This window comes from Leptonotus elevatus, chromosome 20, assembly GCF_054856555.1.
Source record: "Leptonotus elevatus isolate MCC_2025b chromosome 20, RoL_Lele_1.0, whole genome shotgun sequence".
NCBI classification, from domain to species: Eukaryota; Metazoa; Chordata; class Actinopteri; order Syngnathiformes; family Syngnathidae; genus Leptonotus; species Leptonotus elevatus.
The window spans coordinates 5,100,599-5,121,947 of record NC_141258.1 but is presented as its reverse complement, the minus strand read 5'-3'; the positions used below and the strand labels follow the sequence as shown (position 1 = coordinate 5,121,947).

Below are 21,349 nucleotides of genomic sequence, written 5' to 3'. Positions count from 1 at the left end.
TACCAAAATGAAAATCCAAACAGCATTTATTTGGAATAATTGTACTTTATTTCATGGGAAGTAATGCGCATATGTGTTGCATGGCCTCTGTAGTGGTTTACATAACTTAACAGGTCCTCTATGTACATACACGAGATTAGATGCTCAGGCAATCTTGTTTTGTCTTCCATTATTTACATCAAGTTTTTGAATTGTGACGAGTATTATATCATATACAGTACGCGGTTTCCCCCGCTTTGTCACGGTTTATCATTTCGCATCTCGTTATATAACACGTGTATGCTAATTTCATTAGCCCGTTTCCTATTATGTTAGCATAGGCTGGCGGTAACGATTTAGTTTGAACTGTACAACAGGTGCGACGAAATATTTCAAATCTTGTGTTTTGATACGTGTTCTTATATTCTCGCCATATTCGTGATTTTCATCCTGCAGTCGACGGGGGTTCACTGCATTATATAAATCTGCCTTATTATTTCTTGTACATATTGTCAACAACAATTTTGGCATCTCTTTCCATCTTGGAGGTCCCCACAGTCATGATTAGCTTCTGGTTCCGATCTTAAAAAGTTCGTCCGCGCTCTTCCATTAAATCCCCGGTCGTCTCTCAGCGAAGCGGCGGGCTTGCAGCGGCCTGACGGGCGCTGTGGCGCCGCCTTGCTTGTTGAATCGCTCCATGATCTCTCGGATGCGAGACAGGTTGGTGCGGCCCAGCGTGAAGTCGCAGCGGGTGGCCCGCATCTCGTAACCCACTTCGCACTTCTTGCTCACCATGCTGTATCCCTCCGCCCTCGCCGTCACTCGGTACTCGCCCGGGTTCAGCAGGCGCCAGTAGTCCCCGTTAGCAGCTGTGTGCGCAATTGTGTTAGCATTCTACATGGGCAAACACAATTTAAGGAATAAAAAAAAAAAAAAAAAAAAAGTAAAATATATATATATATATATATATATATATATACTCATTCCCCAATTTTTCACAATTCCAAATTTTTGCTCATTTAATTCACCTTGTAAACAATTTTCCGAATACCAGAAATTTTACATTTTCACCAACATATTGCACATTTTCACAAATAATATTCCATATCATTCCAAATATTTTCATAGTGTTCATACCATTCAATATTATTATTATTATTCCAAATGTTTTCACCAAAATATTGCACATTTTTCACCAATGTCATTCCAGATAATTACAGCCATTCCACATCATTCCATATCATTCCATATTATTCCACATTTTCCATCAACATATTGCATATTTTTCACCATTATCATTCCATGTCATTCCACATTTTTCAACAATATATTGCCTATTTTTCCACCAATACTATTCTACATCATCCCATGTGGTTCAGTATCATCATTCCAGCCTTTCCAATATCATTCCACATCATTTAATATCATTCCACATTTTCCACCAACATATTGCACATTTTTCGCCATTATCATTTCAAGTTATTCCACATCATTCCAGCCCTTTCGACATCATTCCATGTGTTACAATAGCATTCCACATCATTCCACATTTTCAACAATATATTGCATATTTTTTCCACCAATACTATTCCACATCATTCCATATAGTTCTGTAATATTGGAAAAATGTGGAATGATCCTGAATCCGTATCACTCAATATCATTCCACATTTTTCACCAACCTATTGCACATTATCACCAATATCATTCTGTCATTCCAGCCCTTCCAATATCATTCCACATCGTTCAATATCATTCCACGTTTTTCACCAATACCATTCAATATCATTACATATTGAAAATCATTCCACGTTTCAGTTTTTTTTCATAGAAACTTTCAGTATAAAAAGCCTTGCTTATTTCTGGTCTGTTGAGTAACTGAGTTTTTGGAGTCTTTATTTACGTGCAAATGTCTTAATTAAAATGCATACATCTGTCGTGAGAAGCGTCGACTTAAATATAAGTACTTCCAGAATAAATATTTCTAATGTACTTTTTTTTTTTTTTAGCGCATTCAATTTCAAGCTCTGAATACAAAACTTTTTGTCTTTTTGAAAGCCACATTTATTCCAAGGCATTATGCTAAAAAAAAAAAAAAGTATCGGATTTAAAAAGAAAGAAAAAGGTGCTTTTGCGTACCTGTGCGAATGTCGTGGCTGATGCCTTCCACGGCGATGGTGGCGTTGGCTATTCCCTTGCCTTGCAGGTCCCTCACCATGCCTTTGATCCCACGATGCACCTGGAACACAGATTAAATTGAATTTTTGTGCGCGCAGTAACTTTCCGTAAACGCCGTCTTGAGCATTTATTTGATAATCCTTGATATTCATCGAAGGTCCACGTGCTAGTATGCTCGTAACTACATGTTACTAGTCAAGCACATGTGAAGACAGACAAACTCTCAAACGACCTCCAACTTGCTTCGCAGTCAGGGTGTGCGTTTGTTATTTTTCTTCACGTGCGTGGGTTTTTAACGTGTGTGTTGTTTTGCGCGTTTGCGCTGCTTTGCCTGTTCCATGAAGACGAGAAGAGACTCGCGATTGTTCTCCCACTCCTCCGGCAGCTCGCTCTCGTGAGGGAATTTGTCACAGCCCACGTACATGGAGAGCTCAAAGCAGTTGGTGTGCAAATAGCTGAAGTCGTTCATACCTGCCAACGCGCCACACACACACACACACACACACACACACGTGTCTCCTTAACAGTGTCATCTTTACATGATATGAAGAAAAAGTATTGGGACGCCTTCAGCAAGTCAAAATGGAAGTGAGTGATGGCTGTCGTGACATCATCAGTGCTGAGTGTTAACGCCTGGTTTTATGTTATGCTCAATGCGTCCCAATACTTTTGGCATTTCAATGTGGTCACTAACTGCCTGCCGCTGTATGCCAGGATGCGCCGTTGATGGTCCCGTCCTCCTTGGCAAAGTCCTCCCTGTGGCACACCCTCCGATTGGCGGCCGTCATGAGGCGGTGGGTGGAGGCGTAGGCGAAGGACAGCCAGCGGAACACGTGGTCGTCCGGCGTGGGCGTCTGCTCCCGGGTCACGCCCTGCGAGCGCGTCTTGTCGTAGGGGAAGGTCACCACCAGCTCGCCCCCCTGGAGGTTGCCGCCCAGCACGAAGGGGATCTTCTCCATCCAGGTGATCAAAGCGCGCGTCTCTACGGCAACCTGCGGCAAGGTGCACGTGGGTGGGATTTCAGAAAGTAGGCGGGGTTTAAAAGCAGGGATGGCCAACTGGCAGTTTCTGAAAAGTTTTTGCGTGTGTGTGTCAAAAAATGCTGATAAAAGTGCAATATGTTTTCCACAAAAAGAAGCTTATTTTCAGAAAAAAAAAGTCTTTAAAATTTAAAAAATAATGATCAAAAAATGCGGATAAAAAAATTCTATATACATTTTCCATAAAAATATGTTTTTTTTTTCCTGGAAAAAAAAAAATACAAACCACCAAAATTCTTGAAAAATTATGATAAAAATTCCATATACGTTTTCTGCAAAAAGATGGGACATATGGGGGGAACAAAATATTAAAAAATAATGACAAAAAAATATCAGCGAACTTGCGAATTCTATTAATAAGCATCAATTGTAATTTTGAGTTGTAATATCACCATTTACCACTAGATGGCAGACATGACACCCTTGAGTAATTTACAGTCCCCGAATGTATATATTTTTTTTAAGTTTGTTTCTTTACAAATCCCCCAAAAATAAACATTTAATAAACATTTCCATTAAAAATGACAGGACTTGGAGGATTAAAAAAATCTAGGAAAAAAATTGGTAATAATCCAAAACAAATATTGGGGGGAAAAAGTATGCATGACTAGTTTTATGTTGTAATAGCACTATTCACCACTAGATGGCAGACATGTCTTGCATGTGTGTTTAGTTTACCTGGTCTTATACTGCCTTATATTTGAGTAGGTCTAAGATGTTTTTTTTTCTTTCTTTTTTGCAAATTTGGAATGTACAGAAGATGATTCGGGCCAGTGAAGAGAGAAAAAAAAAAAAGGTTGTGACTTTATTCTCAGGATTCTGAGAATAAAGTCAGAATTCTGACTTTAAAGTGAGTATCCTGCCTTTTTTCTCTCTCTTCACTGGCCCTTATCCTCTTCCGTAGGAATGATATGGAGGACAAACAGTGCCTAAATCATTTTGATTGAGTTGACTTTTTTTTTTTAATGAAAAATGCACAATATTTCTCACACTCAATCTTAGTTTCTTGTTAAGCAGTTATGTGCCATACTTAATGAATGTTCTTTTTATGCAAAATAAATAAATACCAATAAAATAAAATAAATCCCAGTATGTGGTTATTTTATTTTTTTTCCTGATGAAAGAAATTCTGTGTATATGTAATTATTGAAGGCAATATCGTATAGGTCTAAAAAATAAAAAAAGTCAAATAGCATTAAAATGTCTTCTGCAGCCTTGTGATATCAGCACACTGATCCTGATGCCAAAGGGCCGGGTGTCCTAGCACCTCAGCAGCTATTTTGGGACCCCCCTCCTGCTCGTGACTCACACCAGAAAACGTCACAACGCTGCCGATGAGCTTTTTATAGACGCCAGGATTCTATTTCCGCTTGTCACTAGCAGACGACGGCGCATCCGCACCTCCCGAAATAGACGCCGCTTTCTACGCCCACGTGCGTTGCCCCCCCCCCCCCCCCCCCCCGTAAATCCTTTCTAGGCATGGATGTGGGATTTGCCAACCTGGAGGTGGGGGAGTCGACTCTGAGTCACAGAGTAGCTTGTCACTTTTAACAAACTAAATGACATGACTGACAGAATGTGAAAAATAGTTCCAGAGATTTCCATAGTAAGAGGAACAGGAACTGAATAAAAAATATGCAATTGTGGTAAAAGTAGGAATTTTGGGATTTTGAATATTTTGAAGTTGGAACTGTTTGAAGTAGAAATTTGGCAGAAACTAAACTAAACCATAATAAATAAAGCACCAAGACGAAACTACCCTTCAAAAGCCGAACTAACCGAGGCGTTTTTGGACTGGTACCATTCCGGAACGGACACATAGTGGTTGGCCGTCCGGCGCGGGATCCACTTTTTGGCCTCGGCCTCCCACAATATGGAGTTGAGGTCAGGGAAGTTGTGGTGGATGTCGATGCCGTCGTTGCTCCACCGGCCCAGAGACCAGCCGCTCAGCTCGGAACCCTGCACGAGGAGGAACACACCTTCAAGTTTCACGAAGATAACATGAGCTTTCTGTGGGTGAGAGGTTTTTTATTATTATTTTTTTTATTGCAGTGTAAACATGGTTGACATAGAAATGTTGAATCCAGATTTGATCTGGATTTGGTAGCACTTTAAAAGTTAACCGGAGAAATCAGATTGAAGATGTTTTTCTTCTCCAATCTGGGTGTCATCTTTTTCATCTTCATCCATTTCTCTATGTATTGATTTTTTTTTTACAGCATAGTTCAGAATTGTTTTGGACCCCCCTCAAAATGTGATGTTACATCTCAACGCGTTGAAGTTGTTTAAAAGAGAGTGTGACTTTGTGTTAACTATATATAAAAAATGTAATTGTTGTCAAAAAATATTTGATTTAAAAAAAAGTGTAATATTTTAAATTTTATTTGTAATTATTAACCCCTCAAATGACAAAACAAAATATCTAGTATTTAAATTGCATGTTATCCAATTTATTTTTGAATTTTTTGAAAAAGGTAATTTTTTAAATTGTATTTATTTGTATTACTTTATTACTAGAAAATTATATTATTTAAAATGTATTTGTGTTTTATTTTGTGTTTGTTGCTCCAGTCATGACAAACTCTTGACCTCGAAGGCCGCATTCGATTTTTAATCTTAAAAATATGTAAAATGTGTATGTAAAATACTCTTTCTTGATAGTAAAATTGTCATTCCCATTTTTCAAAATAAAAAATTAACAAGATACAATTTATTGACGTGCCATTATTTCAATGTAAATGCAAATTTGCTTATTTTAGAGCCCCCCCCCCCCCCCCCCACACACACACACACACAACAATTTGCCAATTATTTAATGGCATTAAATTAATGTAAATTAAACAAATATTTTTTAATTTAAGAATTTTAGGGGGGGAAAAAGCCAAACAAGTTTATTAAATACAGAACTCTTGATACCGTAAATGCTCGTTGGGCCAGATTTAAGACAGAAGCGGGCCACATACGGCCCACAGGCCACATTTTGCCCACCCCTAACCGAGATTGAAGCTGCTCCTTTTATACAGTCTGGCAGATTTCGCCTTGGTGAAATCCCATTTGCTTGATTACAGGTGACACGTTGCAGGCGTGCAGCGCGCGGACCTACCGCTTCAAAGGCTTTCTCGTACCCATCGGGGTTGACGGACGGCAGCAGGTGGATGCGGGTCTCGTCCACCAGGTGTCGGACCCGCTGGTTGCCCGACAGGTACTCCAGACACATGAACTGCATCAGCAGGAGGAGCAGCTCGCGACCCAGCACCTCGTTGCCGTGGGAACCGGCCGTGTAGCGGAACTCCGGCTCACCTGGACGCCAACGGGAGAAGGAAATTGCCTTTGAGTAAATGGCAGAGACAGAAGTAAGTCATAAGTCTAAGTGCCTTTGGCTTTCCTTGACATTTTTGGTTTTGGTTTGCTTGAGCCTGAAAGGTTTTGTACTAACGCTGACTTCTTTTTTTGAACTGTTCATAATTCTTTCCACTTTCTCAAAATCAGATCTAGCTGCCATCAACATTATGGCCAAAATTGGTTAACCACGGATTCATCAGACTGCAACACATTTTTAGGAAGAATTAGTTTTGGATGTTTTTTTTCCAGCTGGAAGGAATTCTGAGCAGTTTGCTGAACAGGTGCAAACGCACTCACCCACTTCGTGCTCCCCCGGGTTGTCGGAAATCTCGATGGCGTACAGTTTGAGGCCTCCGTGGCTTTTGCCGATGTTGTAGATGCGAGTGATGTTGGGGCACATTTCGTTGACCACCTTCATCATCTGTGCATAGACAAACAAACATGACTAGTAGAGCTAGACTGATGTGTTTTTTTTCCAGGGCTGACACTGATACTGATTTTTATTAGTCAAGGATGCCGATAGCTGATATTTGGAGCTGATATTCATTTTCTAAAAGGGAAAAATATTGGCATCAAAATTTGAAATAAATACAGCTCTGAATATTTTTTTTTTAAGAATATGTTTATTGAACAACTTTTAGGGTTTGTTAAATATTGGAGTAAAAAAATTAATCCTTTTTTTTTTTTTAATTTGGGGATCTCCCATAGCATGTTTTCAAAAGTTAACTCATTCACTGCCATTGACGGCTATAAACGTCAAAAATCAATTTGAACTATTTCTATTAGTTCACATTTTTCCCCCACTTTTGTTAACAAGAGTATCAACACCTAGAATTGTTTTTATTGTATTGGAATAGATATAAAATTAGTGATTAATTGTGAGTTAACTAGTGAAGTCATGCGATTAATTACGTTTAAAAATTGTTATCGCCTGGTGCCCCTAATTTTTATAATTAGCTTTTCTTTAAAAAAAAAGTTGTTTAAAAGAAAAGATTATTAAAAATTAGGGGCATCAGGCGATTAAAATTTGTAATCGTAATTAATCGCATGATAAGTTAACTCACGATTAATCACAATTTTATATCTGCTCTAAATGTACAAAAAAAATCTAGGTTTTCATACTCTTGTTAACAAAAATGGAAACAAATGTTAAACTAATAGAAATAGTTACAATAATTTTTTTTTAAAGTCTATAGCTGTCAATGTCAGTGAATGAGTTAAGTAAATAGCCCCCTATTGCTTTCTACAGTAAATAAAGTTCAAAAATTTTAAAATATCTGAAGTGTTGTATTTTACCTATCTTAGTTTTTATTTCAAACGAAAACAGAAAGTGCTGGGCCAGCAGCATCTCTGAAAATTTTAATAATTAGTTCCTTGAAGTAAACACGTTTTTAAATGGATCTATGATTGGGCGTATGATTATTCAAAATGGCCGATGCCGATATTCGTCAAAATGCTGAATATCGGTGCCGAAAATCGGTCTATCCCTAATGACTACTTCCTGTCATCGCACCATAAAACCACATAAGTGATTTCCAATAAGATTTCATTAAACCATGGTCAGAAGGCTCCCAAACGTCACATAAAAAACGACCTAATAAAGTTTTCTTTATTAGTCGAACTTTGCAGAACACTTTTTGCTCTGACTAACCAATCAGGGGATTAGAAAATGCTGATTTGAAAACGGATTGGTTTAACGAACAGACTTATTGCATCAGTCAGCAGTACTGGGCAGATTAGATTGACATGGCAACACATAGGATAAAATCTGATTGGACAAAAAATACAACACTCAATACAGTGCAGGCAAGAGAAACACTATGAAATAAAGAGAATATTTCTTTTGACAAGTATTCGAAATTTCCTTGCACTGAAGCACCTTCATCTTGAAGTATACTCAACCACATTCTTATCCTCCCTTTTCAGCAAATGAGGTAATTTCTCATCTTTCTACTCTAATCACTATTATGGCGTGGGGTGTTCTCCACAATGGGCCATAGTCAGCGCCTTATGTAAAAGCAGCAAGGTTGAAGGCGAGGTGCGCTATCAGCTACTCGCACGCTCAAAAGAAATGTCAAAGGGGTTGGGTAGAGAAGAGGAGGTGAAAAGGCTCCAGGGGTTTAAAAATAGCGCCTCCTTTCTTTTGCCAGGGCCTCCCCTTGAAGCAGCAGAGCCAAGAAGGACGCGGTCCATTTAGTTGGCTTTGATCGCTACGCTGGAGCGTTTCAAGGCGGCGCATCAAAAAAACATGGCCGCACTCGCACCAGAGGGGTTCACCCGTTGTACGCGACAGCCGTTCGGGACACTGTGAGCACCTCAGATGCACTTGTGTTCCTTAATCACTGTAATTGTATGTGCATGGTGACCTACGCAGCTGTTCTCCTCACGACATGAATACTCATACCTGTTTCAAGAGCTGTATTCAAATTGTTAATTACAGTCCATAAAAACATTATTTTGATTGACATCATAATAATAATAATAATTAGGAAAACTTGATACAGTATACCTCTCTGAGTGTATCATTCCAAACTAGGGCCCAACCCATTTTTATTTTTTATTTTCCAATATTTAGCAAAATTATTTTCCGATAACCGATTAATTGTCCGATAAAATAAATACTGTGTATATATAATGAATGAACACTTACAACAATAAAGATATGAAATATAGGCACAACATGACTATTTTACAATAACCAGAGTGAACAAGCGAACAGTGTGTAATACCAAATGACTGACCTGCCTCATTTCCTTGTAACTGTGAAGCGTGAAGTCCAACTCGTCGGTGGTTATGACCTCATTGCGCCGGTGGTAATAATTATTTGGGTCTGTGGGGTAAAAATAAATATCCGTTGGAAATCTGCCTGGCAGCAATCACAAGGCGACATACGGTAATCCCAACTCACCTGGCAAGGGGCATCCGAGGATTTCGGCCCTCATGCAGATGCTGCCGCTGTTGAACCAGGACTGAGGGTTGACTCGGATGTAGCGAGCCACCAAAGGGGTCGGAAAAATGTTGCGCACTGGGATCTCCTTTTCTCTGTTCCCTCTGAAGATCTACTGAGGCAGACGAGATGCGGAGTCAGGACACATTCAGGCACATTCAATTCAATGTTGCATGAACCTGCTAACGCGCGCTAACTCACCAACTGTTATTGACAACTCGATTTTTCACAACAGTTCAAAAACCAGCAAAATGGTGAACAAGACAGGTAACAACCTAATAAGCCAACAAGCCAAGTAGCGAGTTGGTGAGCAATGGAGTTAACCAACTAACAAGCTAGAGAGTGAACTAACAAACTACCAAGCTAATGGACTATCTAGCATAGCTAACTAAAAAACAAACCAGTGAATTAATAAGAACAAGCTAAGTAGCAAATTGGTAAACAAATGAGTTAACCAACTAACTAACAAACTACCAAGGTAATGAACTGTCTAGCTAACTGAAAAACAAACCAGTGAATTAATGAGCTAACGAGCTAAGTAGCAAATTGGTGAACAAATGAGTTAACCAACTAACAAGCTAGCGAGTGAACTAACAAACTACCAAGCTAATGAACTATCTAGCATAGCTAACCAAAAAAACAAACCAGTGAATGAATGAGCTAAAGAGCTAAGTAGCAAATTGGTGAACAAATGAGTTAACCAACTAACTAAAAAACTACCAAGGTAATGAACTATCTAGCTAACTGAAAAACTAACCAGTGAATTAATGAGCTAAAGAGCTAAGTAGCAAATTAGTGAACAAATGAGTTAATCAACTAACTAACTAACTACTGATAACTGAAAAACAAACCAGTGAATTAATGAGATAACAAGCTAACTAGTGAGCTAACAAACTAACAAACAAATTAATTCAAACCAGCCATCTTTTGTTTTGCTAAAAACAAAAACAAAAAAATGCTGTTAAACAAGGGGTTGAATGTTTTAACTTTGGTTGTCATTGGCATGTGATATGTTATTTTTGCATAAAACAAACTAACCAAACAAACTAGCAAGCTAACAAACCACAAAATTAGCCAACCAACACTTTGGGCCAGATCAAAATGCTCTTGTGGGCTGTAATTTGGCCCACATGCTAAAGGTGGCCAACACTCAGTAATTTATTAGCACTTTGTTGGAAAACTTCCAAGGAGACTGCAGTACATTTGATTGTATGCTCAGTGCATAATCCATCAAAGACAGCTCATTAAAGTCAAAAGTTCTGTCGTCGTCGTGGCCGTTCTCACGCACTTCTCGTTGAATGAAACTTTCGGAGGTTTGCTGTGCTAAAGTTTTTGACGCCTACGCCCGTCGCACCTTTTGGCATTTAGAAAGACAAATGGTGGCGTTTGGCATTTGGCACAAAAAGACTCAGGAGTGGGCGGCGTAAGGCGGAGGCCGAATGACTCCCCTTGCGGCACGACTTAATCAGGGCACAGAATAGTCACTTAATCACATTTATAGGATCAATAATTAGAATCACCGACGGTCACGAGATCTGAGATGAGCGTCTCGTTCCTCTCAAGGGTCGTCAGTGTTTACTGTTAACTCACAGCTCATTAAACCGGGGCGTGAGCACAGACATCCTTTTTGCCGATTCTCCCGCAGTAACGGAACAAAACATCCTCCTTACCATATCCTTGGAGCCGTTCTTCACCGAAACCCACGTGTGACTGTCGTTGCTCACCATGACCTTGTAGGAGGTCACCCAGTCGCTCCTGTTCAACAACACCAAACCAAAGAGAGATCAATAAATAAATAAATAAATAACCTTGACATACTATTAGAGTATAATTTGACGTGATTTAACGTTTGACCGGTGTTTATATTTAACCCTGCTAACAAACAAATAAGCTAATGAACAAACAAACAAATAAGCTAACAAATAAACTCACTAGCAAACGAATGATAATAACCAGTGAATTAAACTGTTAGCAAACAAACAAACTAATATTATTTTATTTTATTTTATATATTTTATTCCAGACAGGAAAGTGGCTTGCTATATTTAATGCATTGTTGCTGTTTTTTTTTTTGCGATTCGATTTAGAATTGATTTTCGATCAGTACGATTTTTGATTAAAAATTATTTGATTGACAATGATTTTTGCTTCAATCTATAGATGTGCAAGGAATTGTAATGATCTACTCCAGTCTGACTCGCTAATGCTAATTAGCGCGCTACTCGCGGCACTTTTATCACTCAAAAGAACGGCTCCACACTGCAAAAAAACAACTTTTATTGGAATAACTTGATCGTGACTTTTTCCTTCTACTCTCTAATGTGGCTACAACTTAACAGTGTCTTAGACCGCGTGGAACCACACTGCCCCTCAATGGCCAAACCGGGTACAACATAAACAGCGCTCCAAATACAGGCACACACAGACAAAGCCAAGACAGTATAAAATAATTTAAATAAAATCGATAAAGGGACATTTAAAATAGATTCTGAATTGTACTAAATGAGAATCGCGATTCTTATGAGAAACAAACAAACAAACTAATCAAACTAGCAAACTAACAAAATTTAAAAAACTAACTATTTGTGCATAACCTGCAAAATAGTAAACTAGCTTTGCTTTTCATTGGTAGTAGAGTGACAAACTACCAAAACTAGACTACTTTGTGTGTATCATTTTGCTAACAAATTAACTAAATACTTAATGGACATAGATATGATGGTGTTTTGGCATAACCTTGCTAACTAATCAACAAACAAACAAACGAATCATGATGTACATGTGCGACTCTTCCAACAAAGTTCATCAAAAGTCAAGTGATACTCGAAAGTAGTTTCAAAGTACTGAACAAAACTCCGCACTCAAACGTTGACAAATTCAGAGCATGAAGATTTGGAATATGACAGTAAAGTAGGTCAACGTTGTCCCATCGCGCCTCGGAATGCTGCAGTGTACATACGAGCTAGCTGCAGGTTGGCAGAGATTCCTACGCTCCCTGATCAAGACATCAGCGCCCGGCCGGTCCCGCCTCAGAGGAATTCCCGGCTCGGCTAATTAAGGCGCCGTTGTGGAGAGAAAGGCGCAAGCTAGGCCGGCTCCATGGACCACAGAGCAAATTGCGAGAGATTCTGTCTCAGGCTTCGGTGCGTTTGTACGTGGACCTCGGATGGTGCAAACAGCGGCACGCAAAATGAGAGCCTCACGAGGTCGATGCCTCTATTTCCAATTAAAATTTGTCGAATACTACTGCAAAACAAGTGCTAGCCACAATTCTGGGGTTGCGGCCCAATCCGTTCTTTAGTTCGGCCCACCGAGCATTTATTTATCTATTTATTTTATTGTATTGAATTTTATTAAATATTATTTATTTTATTATTTATTATTATTTCAATTTAAATGTTATTAATATATTAATATATTTTATTTATTTATTTATCACATATCCCGTTGGTGAGGGTTTACGAGTGTTTGCAAAGGTAGCAAATGTTGATTTTTCGGCAGAGTTCGTTCAAGGTCGCAAACAGTCGCAAAGATGTTCGCCAACAGTTTGAATGGTCGCAAACAGTTTTTCTTGTCCCCCCCAAAAAATTTCAAACATGGACACATTAAGGAATCATGAAGCCATTTTCAGCAGCAAAAGTTGACATTTTGTCCAGAATGAATATGGTAACTTCATTATTTTTCATGTACAATGAATTCCTTAAAATACTAATTTTTCCACTTGCTGTCGACTGAAGATGACATCACCGGTGCTGAGGAAGTGGGTAACCAAACCCAGAAAACTGGTGAGCCATCATTGCTTGTTACCTTCTTCCTTCTGTCGACAGCAAGTGGAAAAATTTGTTTTTAAAGTTATTAATTGTACAAGAAGAAAAATAATGAAGTTATCAAATTCATTCTGGACAAAATATTAACTTTTTACTGCTGAAAATGTCTCAATGAGTCAAGTATCCCTTTAAACCTCATCTACTAGCAAATCTGTCCCTTTCCAAGCTCGAATGTAGCCCTTCAGCACGCCAGCCCTGCTCTCTTCTATTGTTGTTGAGCAGAACAATAGCAGTAAAAAAAAAAAAAAAAAAAAGAAGTGCTGCTGCCATGTGTTTGTCTTTGCTGTGATATTGCAGGGGGCGCCGTTACGGATCATCTGACAAATATAACGCTAGATTGTTGCCGCCTGTGTCACGGCAGCCGCGAGCCTCTGCAGCTGCCTGCTGGATGGCACATAGAACTCTCGCCAGGCCACTTTATTAGGTACACTGAGCACGTCTGGCTTTACGATACAGTTCCAATACGGCTGTTCCAAATATCAATATTGCCATCGATCTAAGTTGGAAACCAAAAACTAGCTGAAGATGCTACGTCGGTCCCACTACCCTCGCCCTGATTCTCCTTCAAAGCGAGCGTGCGCTACCGGACATTTATCATCCTCGCCGCGTGACCATCTGCGCCTCGGCGTGCGTCCGTACTCACGACCAGAGGGAGCTGCGGCCTTGTGTGATGACCCCCGTGAACTTGGTCAGCCTCCTAGCGTCCACCTCCAGCCACTGCAGCGGGTCGTCCCTGCCGGCGCACCAAGCCCCGTCGTAGAGGTCGTCCTCGTAGAGGCCGGCCTGCAGGGGGGGCACCGCAAATTCAACCGATGCTAACGTGCTAACATCTCGGCTAGCGATGCGTAGTTTTACCCCTTTACCTGCTCTAAACATTTGTATACTAATTAAAAATGTAATAAAAAAATTAAAACACATTGCAGCATATAAAAAACCTGGAAACTGTTTAAAATTCTTACTACATTTCCGTAACACTCAGTTCGTTCTATATTACATTTCAGATGGACGCCAAATTCAACCGATGCTAATGTGCTAACATCTCGGCTAGCGAGGCATAGTTTTACCCCTTTTACATGCTTTCCACATATGTAAACTTATCAAAACATTTTTGAAACACATTGTAGCATATTGAACACCTGGAAACTGTTTAAAATTCTTACTATACTTCCGTAACACTCAGTTCGTTCTATATTACATTTCAGATGGACGCCGAATTCAACCGATGCTAACGTGCTAACATCTCGGCTAGCGAGGCGCTATTTTTTTTACCCTTCTTACCTGCTCTAAACATACGTAAACGTATCCAAATATTTTTGAAACACATTGTAGCATATAAAATACCTGGAAACTGTTTCAAATTCTTACTACGCTTCCGTATCACTCGCGCCTTTCTATATTGCATGCAAGCACAAGCCGCACCTGAATGTTGAGACGACCTCTGTGCGCGCCGAGGCCGTAGCGCTTGTTGGTGGACGCGTGCATCTGGAAGTCGTCGATCTTCAGCGTCTCCAATCCCATGGGAGGGCACTCTGGGTAAAGTAACAATAAGGTGAGGAGTTTTGACTGTGTCCCTCTCCATTGTATATTATGTCTGTGTTATACCACTGCTAAATAAAGTTTTCTGAATACAACTGAATATATTTGGTGTGGAAGAATCCAATCCAACTACATCATTTCATCCATCTTAACATACAATGTGGTAATGCCTGTTGCTTTTATTGTCTCCCAGAAAAGCAATTTTCATTCTCAGAAACAGGGCCGTATTTTTTTTTTGCCAGTGCCCAATGAGTCGACTACATCAATAGACAGGCATGGGTGAGGCAGTGTGCTGGATGCACTTCTTTTGGAAAACTACAGCCGCAATAAAAAAAAAACGGGGGGGGGGGGGGCTGCACATGATGGAGGAATGTTTTCATTTTGCAGCTGGAAGTGGAGTTTGGAGCCGACGTCGGCCATTAAGTACTTGCAGAGGCGAAGAGAAACGCGAAAAGAAATGACAGATTGGACGGTCTTTTAGGCACCATAATGGCGATGGAAGAGTTAGGGCCAACTTAGAAATTTTTCTCGGAGTTCTCCGCACTTTTCCCGCTCAAGAGTGATGTAAGATCTGAGAAGACCAGCCAGACAAAAGAAGAAGAGTGTTTGTTTTTTTATGAGCACTGTGGACGCTTACCTAACACCAGACAAAATGTGCCCTCATTTTTTGAGAGAAAATAAACATCCAACTCTGCCATCCAATAAGAAAATTTAGGTTTTGTGCCACCAGCTAAATTGATTCCTGCTGTAAAACTACTGAGGGAAAATGTACTCAAGCCGAAATCCGGAAAATCATGTCCCAAATGACACAATACACTAATCGCAATTGCATGTTGATTTGCAAGTAATATTTAGTTGAAAAAAGTTTGTTCACTCAGAAATTCGAAGTAACTTTTACAAAGAGTTTTGAGTACATTTTACAAGTGTATCTAAAATTTCAAAATAATAAAAAAGAAGCTACTGTAAGCGTTGAGGAACGAATCCATGACCTTCAACTTTGGCGACAGCTACTCTATCACATGAGCCATGCCACTACTTCTATATGTTGTACTTCCAAGTCAGGAGTTTGTACATAGCTTTTTTTAAATTTTTTATAAATAGTCAAATGTACTCAAAACTCTCCTTGTAAAATAGACTTTGAATTTCAGTGAGAAACCTTTACTAGTTTTTTTTCCAAGTAAATATTACTCCCCATTTTTTACAGTGCAGCCATACTATCCTGGCATCCACTATAACAAATAAAAACATGAGAACCCCCCCCCCAAAAAAATAAAATTAAATTTGTTCTTATGTGGAAAAATAGTCTAAATTAGTTTTAAAAAATGCCCAATAGAAAAAATGTGGGTCTGAAGGGGTTAATTTAGTATTTGAAGCGTGCAAGATTCAAAACAAAACAAAACAAAACAAAGAAACACTAGATTTGTTCAACTACAATTCCTAAACGACTGTTACACCAAAATGTCTATGTTTTAGTTATTGCATTAGTTTTCATTAACTATAATAACCTTGGCATGATGGAGGAACCATAAAACCTGCACAGCTTAAAATGAAATTACATGAAATTTCCTCCAAAAGGTTTCATTGGTTTGGTTAACATTAAGTGTTCGTCTAAAGAAAAAAAACCTCATAACAGGTCTGAAGGCTAAAGCTAAAGGCAAGGCCAAAGACTAAAAGCAGCTAAAAACCGTCAGAAACATGTCAAACACTGCATATAAAATCCACTTGGAATCCTTATACAGACTTGACTGAATGGCGTAACGATCATAACATATTAAGAGCCCCCGAGCGGGCCCACCAGGCTTTAAATCATTAACAGCATCTGTATGCAATCCTCCAGCAGAACCGTGCAGGAATAAAACATCTGGTCGGCGTGAAGAGCGACGAACAGATAGCGGACAATCCAGGCAGATCAGAAATCAAACAAAAAGGATTTGGCCAAAAGTTGAAACGTTGGTCAAGCACAGGACCAGTCAAGTGGTCCCCAACATTTGGCTAATGCATTATTAGCATCATTAGCATAGCCACATGATACAGATACATACACCTGCATGTGTGATAAAAAAAAAAAGAAGAAAAAAAGCTAAAATCTGGTTTTACTTAAGAGGATGTCTCTCTGTTTTCACTTCTGAGAATTGTATTTATTGCGAGACATTTCCTTTTCAGGGATAATTCCCTGCCTGAATGCTCTTTCCAATTATTTTTTTTCAACTCAAGGACTAGGAGAACGTCTTTCTTCCCATCTTACACTGAATCTACTTTTGTACTTAGCAGTAGAATTTGGCTTTACTTTGGTTGGGTACTCTATATAATTTGGGCAATTACATTGACATTTAGAGGATAAAAAACATTTTTTTTAAGCCGTGTGCATTCTAGCAACAAAATTTGGTGAGCATGTCTATCATGAGTACATGTACAAAAAAGTGCACACACACAAAAAAGTCTGCCATTTTGGGGTAAAGTGGCCATTTTAGGGGAGGGTCATTTTGCTCATTTTCAGTGGCTCTTCAAAGATGAACTCACCCAAGCCTTGAGTTATTCAGAATTTTGAGTTTTGGTCAATGTGGTGCAAGCAGAGTAAGGCAGTGAGGTTTGACGACTTGCCACAAAACAAAAAGCTAGTAATAACTTAGCTAGCAAGATTTTAGAAAATGTTGTCCCTTAAGATAGCTTTATTCATCAATGTGGAATTTGGCAGATCGGTCTGTCATTAGTAGTCATGCTGAAAAAGACACAGGAAGTCCGCCATTTTGTGTTGAAGCAGCCATTTTAGGAGTCATTTTCCTCATTTAGCATTTAGCTATTTTTGTTGCATGTGGATGGTGAAACGGTAGCAAAATTTGGCAACACAAACTTTAATAACTCCACAAGATCTGTTTTGTGATGTTTTTTCTGACATGATGAACAAATATGTGCTTTTTTTGCTTTACAGTTTGTTACAGTGAAGGCTTATTTGCACTGCTACTTTCTGTCCTACGTCCACCTCGACAATTTTGGAAATTCAGATTAGCCCTCAATGATCTCTCGACATTGAATTGAATGGTCGGGTTGAATCATTTCTTCCACTTACCGTCTTTAAATCGCGTCGGCTGTCCATCTCCTTCTGAGCTTCCGTTTGGGCTTTTCGGGTTGCCCTTCTTGTTGTCCGCTTTTTTGTTGGACGCTTTGTCTAAAGGAAGAGGAATTGAATTGTATCAGAGAGAGAGAGAGGAAATGCAATTAAAATGCTTGTGAAGGGTTGATTGTTTGAAACTGTTGTAGACTGACAATCGCATTTTACTCACACCCTCAACTCGGGTATAGTCCGGACTTTCATCCATTAAAACACCCCTACGAGAGGCACGACTGGGCCGGGGAGTCACATTCCACTGGTGATGGAATGAGGGGAACATTTTTCTTTTCTTTTTCTTTTTTCTTTTTCTTTTTTTCTTTATTCAGCTAAACGTCAAGAGTGCACCCATGTGATAACAATCCGTTGCACATCTGAAAGTCTTTATCCTCCAACTCGCGTCAGGTCATCATCGGCGGGCCGCAAACGCGCGTTCAGAAAGTTAAAACTCGGCAGATTCAAGATGCATCGAGGAGATACGGTTATTGGATTAGCGTGTCGGAGGAAGGTGTATATTATACGGGGTAAGATGCTGTCAGGAAATACTTGCATTCAAGTATTTAAATATCTCCTAGAAGGACATTTAGTGGGTTCGATGTAAGAAGCAGACAGACAGGTGACACGTGAGGTCAGGTTGTGTACGCAGCTGCTCTTCATTAAGCTGACACCCGTCGACGGAAGCACTTCGAGCGCTAGTCGATGTCCATATGCTACTGTGCGTCGCGCAATGCCAAAATACAAGGTCTTTAACGCTTCCCTTCATTTATTCAGTGTCTTTTCAACACAAACAGCTAAATGTCGTAGCATGAACTCATGCTAAAGCAGACAACACTATGCCATTGTTCACAATGTTTTGGGGGGGGAAATCGAGTTGACTTGGCAGCAACCGCAAAAGCGTTGATGGAGTGCGGTGGACGTTGTTGTTGAGTACGTTTTCCCAGCACATCCATCATGTTGTCAATTGATTTAAGCTGTCCGCTGAATTCCCGGAGGGCCGCTGGAACTCAGCGCCAATCCTGAACTTTCTGTCTGACTTAATCAAGCCGCGTAAAAGACAAGGACAGATAAGCAAACTTGGAAAAAAATATGTTGCTAATGCTAATGCTAGCCCTGGCATCCTGATCTTGAATCCTAACTCTTACTCTACCCTAATTCCTCGGATCACAATTCTAAACCTAACCCTGAATTATAACACACTAAGACACTACATTACCCTAACCCTAAACTAAAACTCATGCTTACCACCAAACCCCAAAACCCAATAATGACAAACTTCAGGGTTTCAGTTTCTTGAGGTACACAAACCGCCATCCTCCACTTCCACAAAAACTATAATAAAAAAAAACCGTATTTTGTTAACAGTTTTGTTAATGAAATTCATTAAAAATAAAAATAAAAGAAGAAACTAAATCCAACTATAATTTTGTGAAAATATCCTTTGTTTGAGTCTTTGGTAATTAATTTAATGTATGGGCTTTTGGGGATGATTTTAAATGTGATTTTAAGTATATTTATTTAACTGGATAAGAACGTTTGAAAGTGTATCACACAGAAGTGATGACGTCATCTAGCAGCAGCCAACAGAAAAAGCCCCTTTAGATGACGTCGCTCCTCAGCGACAATTTTTGACGTGCTTGACTTTTGGCTCCAATGGCTCGGCTCGGCTGCGTTTTCATTTAACACAGCCGAAATGCATCGCTAGGTAAGAAAGTAGTTATTATTTTCATTTTACCATGGTGTTTATTAAATATTGTGCAAAAGTGGTACACTTAAAAAAAAAAAACTAATACTGAAAGTAAAACTAATAAAAACGGAACCCTCCTGAAAACTAATTAAAATGTACTACATTTCAAAAACAAAACTCAAAAACGAAATAAAAACAAACTAAAATGAAAATTCCATAACTTTAATAACCCTGCCGAGAACCGACATGCAGAACATCAGTCGTGCTTTTTTACCTGCCTGCCTGCCGCCGTCTCCCTTCCCCTTGGCCGCCTTCTTGCTGTATTGCCTTGGCGGCTCACGCCGGTCCGGCCCCTCGGGCATCTGGACCCGAGCGTGCTGCTCCCTTGTCAGCAACTCCTGCATGTAGTAGTCCTCGTCATCACTGGCTGAACCTTGGCTGAGGTCGGCCAGTCCCGCCAGGAGTCCGAGCAGAGCCAGGGGGAAGAGGAGGCTGGGGCGCTGACCCGTCATGACACCACCCAAGTGGGGGGGGGGGGGGGAGGGTATGCGCGCGGGGGCGGGTGGGGGTCCAGTTAAAAGTCCTGCTGGTGACTCCTAAGGAGCTTGCTGCTGCTGCTGCTGCTGTCCTCCGCCACGCCGCTTCCCATCCAATGCTTTTTTTTTTCTCCGGCAGAGTTCACAAAGTTCTCCGAGTCGCTGATGAGAGCGGCGGAGCCAGAGGGTCCATGGATGCCTCAGCCTGTGAAAAATGCAGAGAGGGAGGGAGAGGCAGGGGAAGAGCTTTGAGTTTGGACGTTGGCAGGTGACTCCAAAAGAAATCTTGTGTGTATGTGTGTGTGTGTGTGTGTGTGTGTGTTTCTCCTCAGGCAGGCTACACACACATGGAGTCTCTGGGAAGTGTTCAAGATCCGCTTTTTCCTCTCCCATCTCCTCCCACTCTGTCTCCTGGAAGCCTGGGAAAGTTTCCTCTCTCTCCTTTTGGGAAGTCAAACACCTGATAAGGTGAAAAAGAAAAAGTTGAACATCCCTCCAAATTGTTGTCTGTGGACACAGAGAGAGAGAACGTCCCGCCTCGGGCATAGAGGAGTTTGCGAGACGGATCGGCGGAGCTTTTGACATTTCATCAAGCTGAGGCAAGACAAACTTGGCGAAGTCAACTCGCTTTAAATGAAACGTGCTGCTTCGTTGCACATAAAGCGGTGCGGAATGAATTGTAAAAGTACAAAAAAAAAAAATTACATTTGTGTGACTTGAAAGTACAAGATGATGAAGCGCTGGATTCTTAAAGTGGGTGGACTGGCACACGCTCCTTGTCTCAGTTCGCCCACTCCAATCCACATCCGAGACAGCAGGGAGACAAAAACGGGAACCGTCGAGGGGATGGTCGGATTTCTGCGGCCGATTTTCCGGCAGCAAAGACATCTGCACGCCCACGCGAACTGATCACTTCCTGACGATCTGATCCTCTGACTCCTTCTTCCAAGGTTTGGCTGAGGAGAGGTCAACATTCCGAGGAGTTACTTTCATCGTGGATGATCGCGCATCATGTTTCAATTTATTTCCAATATGAAGGTTCAAGTGGGAGACACGTGGCCTCATGTTGTTATCTGTTTTATATTTAAACAGGAGGTTTTGTCATCTTAGTAGGCTACAGAAGTGGGTTTTTTTCTTCTTCTCCAGGACATTTCCAAAGTGCTTGTTATGATAA

The 21,349-nt window shown here is 40.2% G+C and overlaps 1 protein-coding gene and 1 long non-coding RNA gene across 3 annotated transcripts; one reads left to right on the top strand and one right to left on the bottom strand.

The window, feature by feature from the left end:
• Positions 1 to 31: 31 nt before the first annotated feature.
• Positions 32 to 21,114, bottom strand: cpxm2 (carboxypeptidase X (M14 family), member 2). 2 transcript variants are annotated; one of them, XM_086063957.1, is made up of 16 exons: positions 20,881 to 21,114; positions 20,521 to 20,635; positions 19,914 to 20,380; positions 17,917 to 18,015; positions 14,733 to 14,842; positions 13,957 to 14,096; positions 11,157 to 11,241; positions 9,448 to 9,598; positions 9,281 to 9,369; positions 6,837 to 6,960; positions 6,301 to 6,497; positions 4,977 to 5,156; positions 2,852 to 3,149; positions 2,489 to 2,628; positions 2,119 to 2,218; positions 32 to 848 (listed from the first exon to the last, which is right to left on the bottom strand). In XM_086063957.1, the coding sequence occupies exons 3-16, from the start codon at positions 20,149 to 20,151 to the stop codon at positions 589 to 591; spliced, it is 2,211 nt and encodes a 736-aa protein (XP_085920083.1). In that variant the 5' UTR covers positions 20,152 to 20,380; positions 20,521 to 20,635; positions 20,881 to 21,114; the 3' UTR covers positions 32 to 588. The 2 variants fall into 2 exon arrangements, with proteins under 2 accessions (XP_085920083.1, XP_085920082.1); XM_086063956.1 differs by having other exon boundaries at positions 19,914 to 20,421; positions 20,523 to 20,635.
• LOC147156556 (uncharacterized) lies at positions 2,360 to 8,794 on the top strand. The gene is made up of 3 exons (XR_015091595.1): positions 2,360 to 3,120; positions 6,266 to 6,550; positions 8,690 to 8,794. It is a non-coding gene; the product is annotated as an uncharacterized LOC147156556 (long non-coding RNA).
• Positions 21,115 to 21,349: the final 235 nt, after the last annotated feature.

Coding starts and splice junctions, on each gene's coding strand:
- cpxm2 (XM_086063957.1), bottom strand. CDS start 20,151: ATGACGGGTCAGCGCCCCAGCCTCCTCTTCCCCCTGGCTCTGCTCGGA. Junction 11,242..13,956: donor GGCCGCAGCTCCCTCTGGTC/GTGAGTACGGAC, acceptor GTTGTTGAACAG/GAGCGACTGGGTGACCTCCT. Junction 849..2,118: donor CAGCCACGACATTCGCACAG/GTACGCAAAAGC, acceptor TTGCGCACACAG/CTGCTAACGGGGACTACTGG.